This window comes from Hippopotamus amphibius, chromosome 1 (assembly GCF_030028045.1).
Source record: "Hippopotamus amphibius kiboko isolate mHipAmp2 chromosome 1, mHipAmp2.hap2, whole genome shotgun sequence".
In the NCBI taxonomy this organism is placed as follows: domain Eukaryota; kingdom Metazoa; phylum Chordata; class Mammalia; order Artiodactyla; family Hippopotamidae; genus Hippopotamus; species Hippopotamus amphibius.
The window spans coordinates 220,123,052-220,136,688 of record NC_080186.1 but is presented as its reverse complement, the minus strand read 5'-3'; the positions used below and the strand labels follow the sequence as shown (position 1 = coordinate 220,136,688).

Below are 13,637 nucleotides of genomic sequence, written 5' to 3'. Positions count from 1 at the left end.
TCTTACTCTGGGAAAGCACTGCCTTGGTTTTTCCAGCACTGTCCCACTGTTCACATTCATCCTCATGGTGTCCCTTCTGAGCGCAGGACAGGCAGTGGCTTATACACACACCCTCTATGTTGGGTGTGCTCAGCGAATCTCCATGCCTTAGTCTCCGTGTCAGCACAATCAAGATGCAAACCAGATTCTTAGCAACACTACAAATTTACAGTAAGGCAAAGGTAGGAAGCCCTTTTTTCTTCAAAAGCCAATGAGAGAGGGGCTTTCCTGGTGGTGCAGTGGTTAAGAATCCTCCTGCCAATGCAGGGGTCATGGGTTTGATCGCTGGTCTGGGAAGATCCCACACGCTGTGGAGCAACTAAGCCCGTGCCACAGCTACTGAGCCCGTAAGCTCTAGGGCCTGCGTGCCGCAACTGCTGAAACCTGCACATCTCAAGCCAGTGCTCTGCAACAAGAGAAGCCCCCCACCAATGAGAAGCGCACGCATGGCAACAAAGAGTAGTCCCACTCGCCACAACTAGAGAAAGCCTGCGTGCAGCAACAAAGACCCAAAGCAGCACCCCACCCCCCCACCAAAGCCAACGAAGGGCATGTGGGTAAGAAGCAGAAATCAATCCTTTGCCCAAGGAAAAAAACTGGTTGCTCAATTTCTTTTAAAACTAACATGGGACAGGACTTCCTAGGTGGCACAGTGGTTAAGAATCCACCTGTCAATGCAGGGGACACAGGTTTGATCCCTGCCCCAGGAAGAGTCCACATGCCACGGAGCAACTAAGCCCGTGCACCACAATTATTGGGCCTGTGCTCTATAGCCCGTGAACCACAACTATTGAGCCCATGTGCTGCAACTACTGAAGCCCACGCGCCTAGAGCCCGTGCTCCTCAACAAGTGGAGCCACTGCAATGAGGAGCCTGCACACCACAATGAATAGTAGCCCCCACTCGCCACAACTAAAGAAAGCCCATGTGCAGCAACAAAGGCCCAAATCAATTTATTAAAAAAATAAAAAAATAAAAATATGTTTGTTGTAAAAAATTTGGAAAAAAATTAAAAAAAACAAAACTAACATGGGAAATATAAAACTCTTTTTAACAAATGTAAAGCATGAATCAGCAGTTAACTTCTCAGGCTCACCAGTCACTGAGCAGCCTCTTCCTCTCAGCTGCTGTTAGCTGTGCTGTGCTCTTACCTTTCTCTTCTATGCCACCAAACCTCTGCTGGTACTGCAGGGGGAACACCGTGGCTTCTCCCCTCGCCAACCTGGGCGCTTGAGTGGGGAGCGGGGTAATGATACCAAAACCCAGCAGAGGTGTTCCTACCCAACCCCATCCCAGCACTAGTGTCTTGACAGACAGGCATCTCAGGGCCTGTCCAGATCTCACTTTTCACCAAACCTCTTCCTGTTCCAGCGGGGAGACAAGAGACTGGCTGTATCTAAGTTTTCACTTGGATAACAGAACACATACCAAGCATATGCCTGTCTTACTCTATAAGGTCTAACCTAAAATAAGAAAGACTTCTTTGTAAGAAGAAAAACAAAGAGCTAGAAAACTTCAAAAGGCCTGGGGGAAGAAGCAGGAATAAGTCTAAGCAAAAGGCCTTCACGGTGAGGTTTATAACACTTTTTTTGCGGCATGAACTCTCTGGCAGTCTGATGATGCCTTCTCTAACAATGTTTTAAATGCACAGGATTACAAAGGAAACCAATTATAGTGAAATAGAATTATCAAAACATTAAAAAATCCTTGAGATATGGTCACACATGCTTCTCTATTAATGTAGGAAATAACACTAGCCAGAGGCAGTTTAATTATAAATGCAGTTTCTCAACAGTGATGAGCATGTGTCACGCTAACTGCAACAAAAGTAATGAGATATTAAAAAAAACAATGATTTTTATTGGTAAGAAAGACACAGATGCTGTTAACTACTGTGATCTGTTGCCTATATTCACAATTGAAGCAAATGCTAAATATTATTGAGAGGTGAGTGAAAATAAAAGTGTAATTTTATTCTCATCTAAGTTCACAGATCCTCCTGGATTCTCTCCACAGACCTGATACATAAAGCAGCTGGAGGCACAGCTTTTCCGGCTGAAGCAGAAGCAGAGGGCTGGTGGTAGGACTGCCTGGCCTCTCCCTCACAGCCTATTCCTCCCCAAGCCCCTGTGAGCAACCAGCTAGGGGGCTTCTTGGAAGACAGTTTGCAAACCACTCATAAAGGGATTTATTATTCAGCCTGCTGAGAGTAACCCTGCAACAGCATGCCTGTGCCTACTCTCCTAACCTCCCAGCCATATCTATGCATAGTTTATGAAGTCCCTGGTTCAAGTCCTTCTTATCTTGTTTTATTGATTTTTTATTTATTCTGTTTTTTACTTTTTTATTCTCTTATTTTAATCATGTTTTATTTTGTTACAGCCCAACACTTCTTAGCAGGGCTTTGTTTTCTTGTTTCTTACCTTTCACATTTTGTTTATTTTACTTCAAATTAGCCTTTTTACTGTTTTAATCATTTTTATTCTTGGTTTGTTATTGAGCATTATCAGATTAAAAAAATTTTTTTTTACTGTCAACCTCTATAGTTCCTGGTATTAACTGACTTAATCATCTTTAGTTCATATTATTCTTTTGTTTAAAGCATCATTTCCCTTTCCCTGGTGTTTTCACTTATTACTTGTAAGTGGCAGGGCAGAAGCTAATCAAAAGGTTGTGGGCCCCTGAACCCAGAGGCCAAATAGGGGTGGCTGAATATTTGTTCTCCCTCCCCTATCTAAATAGCAGCCTCTCTAACTCTCCTTAAAAGATCCCTGGGACTCTTTAATGTTGATGCCCCCAAACTTTTAAACCTGTGTACTTCAGGAGATTCAAAGGCTGAAAGCCTCTCCTAGGATGAGAGGATGATGACAAGCTGGCATGTGCCAGAAGCACCCTGAACTTCTGGGACTTGGAACTGCTTACTTGTGCACCTGTCTCAACAGCAGATGCTCAACCAGCTCTCCACTGATCACGCCAGGTTCCCAAACTTCTTCGGCTCTAATAGCCTTTACGTAATCAATGGGGAGATCTGATCACTAGAAGATGAGAGGATGCGGCAGTTACATTCTGCTTGCAGAGCCTGGTCCCTATAGACAGAGGTGGCAGCCTAAAGTCCTGTTGTGGGCCTTCCCCTCAAAGACAGTACTGGCTGGGGAAAGAGAAATTTTCTATACAGGCCAGCAAGAAGCTATTACCTGCAGGATTAATAAATTGCTCCTATATTTCTGTATCCTCCACCTGTGATTGTAAGTTTACTCTGAGATATCTGAAGTCATCCCATGTGGAAATGTTAGGCATTGCAACCATGCATGAAGACCAACTGGTGGAAATCTCACAGGCCCCTGGTGTCCTCAGGATTAACATTCTTGATTTCAATTAAAGGAGAGAAACCCCAAGAGTTCATAACTTAACGTGCAATTTTGCTGAGGCATTACTATGTTTTACATATCCTCTAAGGCTGGAAGGCAGCACTTGATGCTTAGCTGATGAATGAACACGGGCCGGCCTCCATCATCTACACCTGACGCAGCTTTGTGGCATTCTACCTGGTCTCACACACACACAACAGTAATTTCATGAAGTCATAAAAATGTTTCTTTCTTAAAAAAAGAAAATAAAAAGCTCAGAAAAAGAGAGCTAATTTTCTTGGCAATGGAAGGGAGAAGAACAGAAATAAAAGTGATAAGTCATGGCTAAGAACATTAGTTTTGATTAAGCAAAGGATGAGGAATTCAAATTAAACAAAGGCTCAGATTTAAGATGGACAAGAGTCTTCTCTATGACCTATATGAAAACAGGAACTAGAGATCTTATGAAATTTTCAATAAGACTCCAGACCTCACAAAACTGGACATGATATGAAGAATTAATCACGGGATGTCATTCGGTAGGACTTAAATTTCTCAGTTAAATTTTAATGTATGAAGACAGGGACAGTGTCTAACTTATTCATCACTATATGCTCAGCACCTTGGAAATATTCTGGGCACACAATGGGTGCTCAGTAAATAGATGCTGAATACTGAGTTGTTGAAATCAATTATATGCTGCAGAGGTACAGGTAAATTTGGGGCATATTTCTTCTGAGACTGTGTCCTGCAGGATGGCATTCTAAAAAATAGTTCCTATTTACAAATTGGAAGTATTTTCTGCATTTTCCCATGAACAAAGCAAACAACGGTGCCAGCCCAAATACACCTTTCATCACAGGCAAAAATAACTACCAAAGCAGCCTTACAGTGTCAAAGAACCACTAAAGGAAGGCAGGGCTTGCTCTCCTCAAGGAATGCATTTATGTTTATCTAAATGAAGAGGAGACAGGCACTTGCAATTATGATTTCAGGACCTGGAACTTAAACTTAGGACACTGTTAAAGGCAATCTTAGATTTAAAATTTTTTTTTTTTTTTTTTAGGGTTTGGAATCTAACCTACTTGAGATTTATATTTAAACAGAAAATACCAAAATGATGGTAGGATTACCCAATTCAGAAAGAGAAAAAAGAAGCCTTATTACTAGTTAGCAATACCACATGTAAGAAAATTGGATACGTTTTCACTAATATAAAGAAAGCTTTAAAAAATATACCCAAAAAAAAAAAAAAAAATACCCAGATGGAAATAACTGAAAACTCTCTTGATCAAAACAAAGATCAAATGGAAAATTCTAATGCAATGCTCACTGGAAACCTTTTAAATTTCAATGAGTCTTTTGCCTAGGAATTGGAACAAATCATAAATCCGGTTTTTAAAATCACAATAAGGAATCACAATAAAAAGTAAGTTATAAGGTATCATTTTGACAGGCACTTGATATATGAAAACTCAACTATCAGAATAAATCACAATTTCTTTGATCAATCCTTTATTTAATGAGCTTTAGGTTATTCCAGTTTTTACTGCCACAGATGGCACTGTACTGAACCATCTTTTTACACAGGGGTGAGTGTCTGTAGTTCAGTGGGGTTGTTCCCAGTTGTGAGAAAGAATGAAATAAATGTGGTAATGCAGAAAAAGTTTCAAAATATAGTGTTAATTGAAAATAGGCACTGAATAGTGCTTAAAGAGTGTGTTCCCACCTAAATAAAAAAGACAGGGAAGAGATAAATAGACATAAGACCCCAATGGAAAGCAATTAGGCAATAGCTATTGAAATTAAATACGTATATATGTATATGTGTATTATTATATTTACATATGTATTATATATGTATTAAATATACATACTTATGAGAACTATGTGCAAAATTACCTATGTAAAAGGTTACTAATTATTGCATTGTGCATCATACAAAAAGAGAACACAAACCATCTAATGGCCCTATAATAGGGAACTGGTTTAAATAATATATTCACAGTACAGAATATGATGCAGTTATAAAAAACGACTAAGTTCTCTACACAGTGATATGGAAAGATCTGCAAAGCGTAACTGAAAAAGCAAGGAGCTGAACATTATATAAAGTACTTACCACCTTTTGTGTTAAAAAGGGATGTGAAATGAGAATATATAGTCAAATGAAATGGAAAACTTACTTGTACAGGTAATACTCTGCATGGTCTATCTCTTCTCGAGATGAAATGTTGTCTACAAACTAAAACACAGAAAAAGAAACCATTGGCTGAATACAAATTATGCCATATAGTGAGCCTAAGTCACACGCTGACCTTAAAAGTCAAACACCCATTTTATTAGAACAGTGTTCATGTAGTGTGGCTCCATCCCTGAAACCACTTTATGCTGATGCCAACAAAGAATCCACAAGGCCTCTCTTTTTCTATATGTAGAACAACCCTGGTTAGAAAAACTGTTTAAAAACTAAACATGAGTCTTGCTCAGAACAAGAGAGAATTCCTCTTACTGTATTTATAATTAGTCACCGATATTTCCCTTTATCTTTAAACTCTGATATCTTCTCTATGTTCTAAACTCCAAATACATGGAACACATAGTTGAAAAGATGAAGGCTCCAATGGCTGAAAAAACACGGCCCAAGAAAGGAAAAATCTAAATTTAGAGAACTCAGTCTTATATAACCATTTTTTCTATCTGATTGGCTCTGCTACCGACCAGTCAACCTGAGATTCTTCTACCAAAAGAGTCTCCCCTTGAACCACAGAATCCCTCAGTGTACTCCTTAACCAGAGAAACAAACAGAAAAGACTTTTCTAAGGATGAATTCTACTCTAAAAACTCAGAGGTAAAAAGGATGAAGTAGGAGATAAATGGATGTAGTGAATATAATTAAAACCTCAGGAAGAGGGAGAGAAAAGTAAAGAGGGGGAGACTTACAGCTCTCCCCCTTTTCTAGGACTTATGGATTTAATTTAGAAACCTCATTAAAGGGCAGATAAAACATGATTCACACACAGGAACTGAAGTTGAGCACTAGCTGTCCTGCCTGTATGCTGTGGGGCATAAACAGATGGCACAGCCCCTCTGGAACCTGGCTGCTCCATCCGCATAAACAGAATGAAGGCACCTGCGCTGAAGAGTATGAGGCGCCAATGAGAAAGTGTATATGAAAGCTCTTTAAACTATAGTGCCGCCTAAACAAACACCAGGCATCATGGCGTAAAGAGATTTTATCCATCATGTAAGGGATGAACTGGTGGTCTTTCAGTTCCCCTCTAATATGAAAATATAAGTTTATAAAATTTAGGTTACGACCTAGCTAAACGGTTCCCCTACCAAAAGGAAAACATCAAGGAGTAGAAAGAAAGGACTCAGACTAAAAAGGATGATGGTTTCTCTATTTTTCTTCTCCTAGATTTAAGTCTCTTGAATTTTATGGTGCCATTAATTTCTACAAAGAGCTTTCACAACTAAGATCTCAATTTAGCATCACGTCAGCCCTCTGAGGAAAATACTATCGTCCTCATACTAAATATGAGGAAATAGAGAGGGGCCCAATTGCCCAATGTCATAAAGCAAATTCATTACGACAAGATAAGATCTATTTGAGAGAGGCGACAGAAAAGAACTTCAATGTCAGAGATCCGGGTTTGAAGACCAATTTTTCCACCTATGAACTGTGTGAACTTGGGAAAATCATCAACCGTTCTGAGTCTTACATGCAAAACGGAGATAACAATGCTTTACCTCACATGGCCACTATGAAAACAGCAAGATAATGTTTGTTAAGAAACCAGTACAATAGCTGGCACAGAAGTTATCAGTAATGGTTACTATCAAGTCCTATTCCTAACTCCTAGCCTAATATCATTCTCCCATCCATTGCTCTGCAGAAGTTTAACATTAACATTAATATTCATTCTTTCATAGACTTTCTCAACTATCAGAATTACTTCCAATATTAACAAGTGAGTACTATCACTTTGAAGGGTACATCAACTTAAAAAAAAAAAAATCATGGTATCATATCATATCCTGGAAAAATTAAAATAAATCAGACACACAACAGTGATCACTGACATTGGAGTCTGGTAAATTTATTACCTTTTATTTCAGTCAAAGAAATTTGCTACTTCATCATAAAATATCTATTAGTAACTACAAAAACATACCATAGTCTGGAAAAATATTTCCTATGAAAGACAGTCTTTATTTGCAGAGCCTCATATATATATAAAGTACCTTTCTTGCCTTCTTCATCTTTCTTTGAAAATATATATATTTAAGTTTTCTTACCCGTGATATTGTTAAAGAACTAACGGGCAGCTTTCTCTCATATGTTTTATCCATTAAAGATGCCAGATCAGCTGTGGAGACAAAGAAGAAAAAAAGAACCTTGTAAAATATACATATTTCTTAAGAAAAATCTAACAGATACAACTCCTGCCAGATGGCTGTCAACATTATGAAGTCAATATTAAAACAGATGCTCTTTCTTGCTCTTTTTTGAAATTTTTTATAAAAGGGGATAGAGAAATATTAGTATGACTTTTAAAAAGTATTTACTTGATTGCAGAAAGGATTATTTTAAAAGTCCTAGCATAAAGCAGAGAACGGACTTGAAGACACAGAGTGGAGGGGCGAAGGGGAAGCTGGGACGAAGTGAGAGAGTAGTATTGACATATATACACCACCAAATATAAAATAAATAGCTAGTGGGAAACCGCTGCATAACACAAGGAGATCAACTCGATGATGGGTGATGACTTAGAGGGGTGAGATAGGGAGTGTGGGAAGGAGTCGCAGGAGGGAGGGGATATGGGTATAAATACAGCTGATTCACTTTGTTTACAGCAGAAACTGGCACAATAGTGTAAAGCAATTACACTCCAATAAAGCGTTTAAAAAAAAAAAGTCCTAGCATAGATTTAGCTTTTAAAAAAATAGATCAATAAAATATCTCCGGAAGGAGACACAAGAAAGTGTTATTATTGACAGACTCCAGGGAAAGGAGGGCCAAGATGGTAGGGGGACAAAAAAAGAGGAGACTCTTCATTGCTTACACATTTATTTCTTTTGAATGTTGAACCAGGTAAACATATTTGCTGTTCAAAAATGTTTTAAGTTGGAACTTATTAAATGACTTTCATACATTCTCTGAACAAATCAGAGGGGCAAGGCATCCTAGTTATAATTAATGATTTTCAGCCTGAACAACTCCTATTCTGATTCCTTTTACCAGAACATTCATACATACTTGGTATTCCTGAGATTATACTGTTATCTCAGAGTCTGAAAAGATCCATAATAACAGGCAATATACATTCCAAAATAATTATTTCAATACCTTCTCATTGCTTCTAGAACTTACAATATGTGTGCTCTTTCCCCTTCTCTGCTCACTCTCAGTTCATGATTTTGTGTCTTATTTCCCTAAGTATAAGATAGAAACAATCATGGGAACTTTACCCACCTACCATGAGGTCTACCAAGCTACCAGCATCTGTGTCCATATTTCCTACCTCCTATTTTTTTTTAAACGAAGGATGAACTTCATTAAACAAAAACCAAGAATGATAAAAATTTCCTTTGACCTATCTCCCTTCAGCTACTTCTCCTTTGCTTCTGCTCTGCTCCCATCAGCAGCAAGACTCCACAAAATAGTCACCCCCAATACAACTGTCACCACTTTCTTCGTTCCATTCTCTCTTGAACTCACTCAAATCAGATTTTGGTTTTCATCACTCTACTGACACCAAAGACCACCTCCACTTTGTTAAATCCAGTGGTTACTTCTTCATCCTCATCTTACCTGACCTCTCACTAATAATTAACATAGTTGACCATTCTATTCTTCATGAAATGCTTTCTTTCTTTCTTGGCTTCCTTTGCAAAATCCCCTCTTCTTGACTTCTTGATGTTGACGTGCTTTAAGTCTGAGGAGCAGACTCTTCACCATCTGCTTAGTCCCTGGCTATCTCCTTCTCCCCATCCCATAGCTTTAATCATCACCTACAGACTACTGACTCCACACATATATGCCTACCCTGACTTCTGCCTGTAATTCCAAACTTGCATTTCCAACTACATGGGTGACATCTCTATGTGGGTGTCTAATAGACCTCTCAACATTACATGTCCTCTTAATTCTCCAACCTTCTACTCCAAATGTGCTTTTCTCCAAGCCTTTCCATCTCAGTATATGGCCACTACGTTAAATGGCTTACTCAGGCCAAAAACTAAGGCATCATCCCTGATCCTATTCTTTTTCACTCTCTGTAACCATATGTCAGCAAATCACATAAGCTCTAGATCCAAAATATAAATACATCTCATCACTACCATTGCTAACCTCTCACCTCCTGACTAGTCAACTAGTCACCTTAACTATTGTCCCCACCCCTATAATCTAATCTCCACACAGCAGTCTGACTGAGCCTTTTAAAAGATAAATCAGATTCTGTCATTTTCTTTTCTGAACCAGCCAACAGCTACCTATCACACTTGGAATAAGATCCAAAACATTTTCTATGATCTACAAATGCCTACATACACTGGTCTGTATTTGACTTTTTTGTTTTTTCTGTCTGGTACTGATGAACTCAGTGACAAGAATAAGGATGCAGATACAGAGAATGGACTGGAGAACTCGAGGTATGGGAGGGGGCGGGGGGTGAAGGGGAAATTGAGACAAAGCGAGAGAGTAGCACAGACATATATATACTACCAACTGTAAAATAGTCAGTGGGAAGTTGTTGTATAACAAAGGGAGTCCAACTCGAGGATGGAAGATGCCTTAGAGGACTGGGGCGGGGAGGGTGGGGGGGGACTCGAGGGGGGAGGAGTCAAGGAAGGGAGGGAATACGGGGATACGTGTATAAAAACAGATGATTGGAGAGAAAAAGATGGCGGCGAAGTAGAGAGACGTGGAGTGCATCCCTCTCCACAGATGCATTGGGAATGCACGGAAGGACACAGTCATTCCCACAGAGAACCAGCTGAACACCAGCAGACGGCCTCGGACACCGGAAAGGGCTGCGGAGAACCTGACATAGCCGGTAGGGAGGCATCTACGAGGGCTCAAAGAGGGTGAAGCGGCGGAGCTGTGGCAGACGGGAGGGAGTGAGAAACATACGGAGGGTCCGCAGCGCAGCTCAGCGTTCCCGGACCGAGACATCGATCCGCGGCTGAACGGAGGGTCCAGGAGCGGGAGCATGGGAACCGGAGAGCTGGTTCAGGGGGAGAAACATTGCTGCCGGTAGGGTGACGGACCGAGAGGACAGGAGGGAGGAGGTCCGCGGAGAGGAGTGCCGATCCCTGAGAGCTGCCCGGCCATGATGGCGGCTGGAGGCTGCAGGCTCCCGGGCGGGGGGGGGGGGAGGAGCCGCGCGCATAGCCTCTCTCTCTTTCTGCGCCTCTGCAACAGGCAGTGGAGAGACGCCCTGCGGGGCCACATAAGGCGCTCAGGGATAACAAGCACCCTCAGGCGCTCGGGCGGGGCTAGATTAAAACTCCTTGCAACGCCAGCAGCAGGGAGGCTGCCGAGAGAAAAAAAAAAAAAAAAAAACCAGCATCAAAAAGAAAAAACCCCGAGAGAGGCCCAACTCTAAGACTTTCTGTGTACGCCTGAGCCACCAGCGCCCTCTGCAACAGGCACCTCCAAGCCTGACTGAAGCAACAGGGCGCCACTGCTCACTCCCTCCCAGGAGAAGGAGCCACTATTGCACCCTCTCCCTCCCCACACACCGAGGCTTACAGACGAACAATAAAGGAACCTCTGCTGGTCACAGAATAACGCAAAAAAAAAAAACCCAAGGCAAGGAAAAGGACACTTACAGCTGAGACGCTAAGGAAACAGAAATAGTAGTATCAATACCTATTGAACTGGTCCATTCGGGGATCAGTTCTGGATTTTTTTTTTTTTTTTTTTTGATTTATTAAATACGATCTTAGCCCTAAGGGATCTACAAGTTTTACAACATAATTTTATAAGGATATTTTTTACTCTTTTTTTTTTTTTTTTTTTGCCTTTTAAAATACTTCTATATCTAGCTAAGTTTTTGGTAGTACGGACAAAATATCTTTCATACTTTCCTTTCATCCCTTTCTTTTATACACTTCTATTCCTTTCTTTTTCTTTGCATATTTCCAACCACATTATGCTCTTCTGTTCCCCTTTCTTCCAGCCATTTTAAGTGTATTTTATCTTAACATACTTATAAGCAACACGATCGGTCTGCTCAGACTCCTTGCTCTATTCTCCAGATGATGCACTGCCTTGGTATTAATATTAGGCTTTTGTCTTTATCTTAGTTCTTAGTACAGTTGTCTAATTACATTCTGAGAATCTCCATTCTCTCTGGTGGTACTCCAGCTCATTTCTATATTTGATCCTAGCTTACAAAATCTCCCTGGATTGATGTTTGTATGTGTAGGGTGTTATCTGTTGTTTGTTTGCTTTTGCTTTTGTCTCTGATTTGTTCTGTTTCAGTTGTCAATTTCTGCTGGGTTTCTCTCTGAATATCTGATAGCACACTGGGGTTCTGTCAGGTCTTTCTAGAGCCTTATGTCCTAACGGATTCAATAATTGTGTGTCTTATACATGTATGTGTTTCCTAGACTGAATATTCGTCTAATCCAATACTTGGACATTAGTCTGAGGCTTGGACAGTCTTCTATAAACACCTCTATCACCAGGACAAGCAACCCCAAAAGCTTGGACAACCATGAGGAAACAAAGAAACACCATGCAGGCAAAGGAGCAGGAAAAAAACCCACAAGACCAAATAAATGAGGAGGAAATAGGAAAAATGCCTGAAAAAGAATTTAGAGTAATGATAGTAAAAATGATACAAAATCTCGATAACAAATTAGAGAAAGTACAAGAAACAGTTCATAAGAACTCAGAAAAACAAACAGCAATGGATAACAAAATAACTGAAATTAAAAATACTCTAGATGCTCTAACCAGCAGAATGACTGAGGCAGAAGAACGAATAAGTGAGTTGGAAGATAGAATGGAAGAAATAAACGCCACAGAGCAGGAAAAAGATAAAAAAATAAAAAGACTAGAAGACAGCCTCAGAGACCTCAGTGATAACCTTAAACGTACCAACATTCGAATTATAGGCATCCCAGAAGAAGAAGAAAACAAGAAAGGGTCTGTGAAAATATTTGAAGAGGTTCTAGTGGAAAACTTCCCCAACATGGGAAAGGAAATAATTCACCAAGTCCAAGAAGCACAGAGAGTCCCATACAGAATAAACCCAAGGAGAAATACACCAAGACACATATTAATCAAACTAACGACAATTCAACACAAAGAAAAAATATTAAAAGCAGCAAGAGAAAAGCAACAAACAACATATAAGGGAAAACCCATCAGGATAACAGCTGACCTTTCTACAGAAACTCTGCAGGCCAGAAGGGAATGGCAGGATATACTGAAAGTCCTGAAAGAGAGAAACCTACAGCCAAGAATACTTTACCCAGCAAGAATCTCATTCAGATTTGAGGGAGAAATCAAAAGCTTTCCAGACAAGCAAAAGTTAAGAGAATTCAGCACCACCAAACCAGCCTTACAACAAGTGCTAAAGGAACTTCTCTAAGTAGGAAACACAAGAAGAGGAAAACACCTACAAATACAAACCCAAAACAATTAAGAAAATGGTAATTGGAACACACATGTCAATAATCACTTTAAATGTCAATGGATTAAATGCTCCAACCAAAAGACACAGACTGGCTGAATGGATACAAAAACAAGACCCTTCTATATGCTGCCTACAAGAAACCCACTTCAGACCAAGGGATACATATAGACTGAAAGTGAAGGGATGGAAAAAGATATTCCATGCAAATGGAAGTCAAAAGAAAGCTGGAGTAGCAATACTCATATCAGACAAATTAGACTTGAAAGTAAAGACTATTAAAAGAGACAAGGAAGGGCACTACATAATGATCAAGGGATCCATCCAAGAAGAACATATCACAATGGTAAATATCTATGCCCCCAATATAGGAGCACCTCAATACATAAGGCAAATGCTAACAGCTATAAAAGGGGACATCGACAGGAACACAATTATAGTGGGAGACTTGAACACCCCACTTACATCAATGGACAGATCATCCAAACAGAAAATAAATAAAGACACACAAGCTTTAAATGACACATTAGACCATCTCGACTTCATTGATATTTATAGGACATTCCATCCAAAAACGACAGACTACGCTTTCTTC

The 13,637-nt window shown here is 40.0% G+C and overlaps 1 protein-coding gene across 5 annotated transcripts in view; it reads right to left on the bottom strand.

The window, feature by feature from the left end:
* The window catches only part of MRPS27 (mitochondrial ribosomal protein S27), a 102,929-nt gene that overhangs the window by 69,425 nt on the left and 19,867 nt on the right, over positions 1-13,637 (bottom strand). For all 5 annotated transcript variants that reach the window (XM_057741374.1, XM_057741383.1, XM_057741405.1 and 2 more), the window contains 2 exons: positions 7,689-7,759; positions 5,573-5,631 (listed from right to left, as the gene is read on the bottom strand). In XM_057741374.1, the coding sequence (XP_057597357.1) occupies positions 5,573-5,631; positions 7,689-7,759 (130 nt within the window). The remainder of the gene's footprint in view (positions 1-5,572; positions 5,632-7,688; positions 7,760-13,637) is intronic.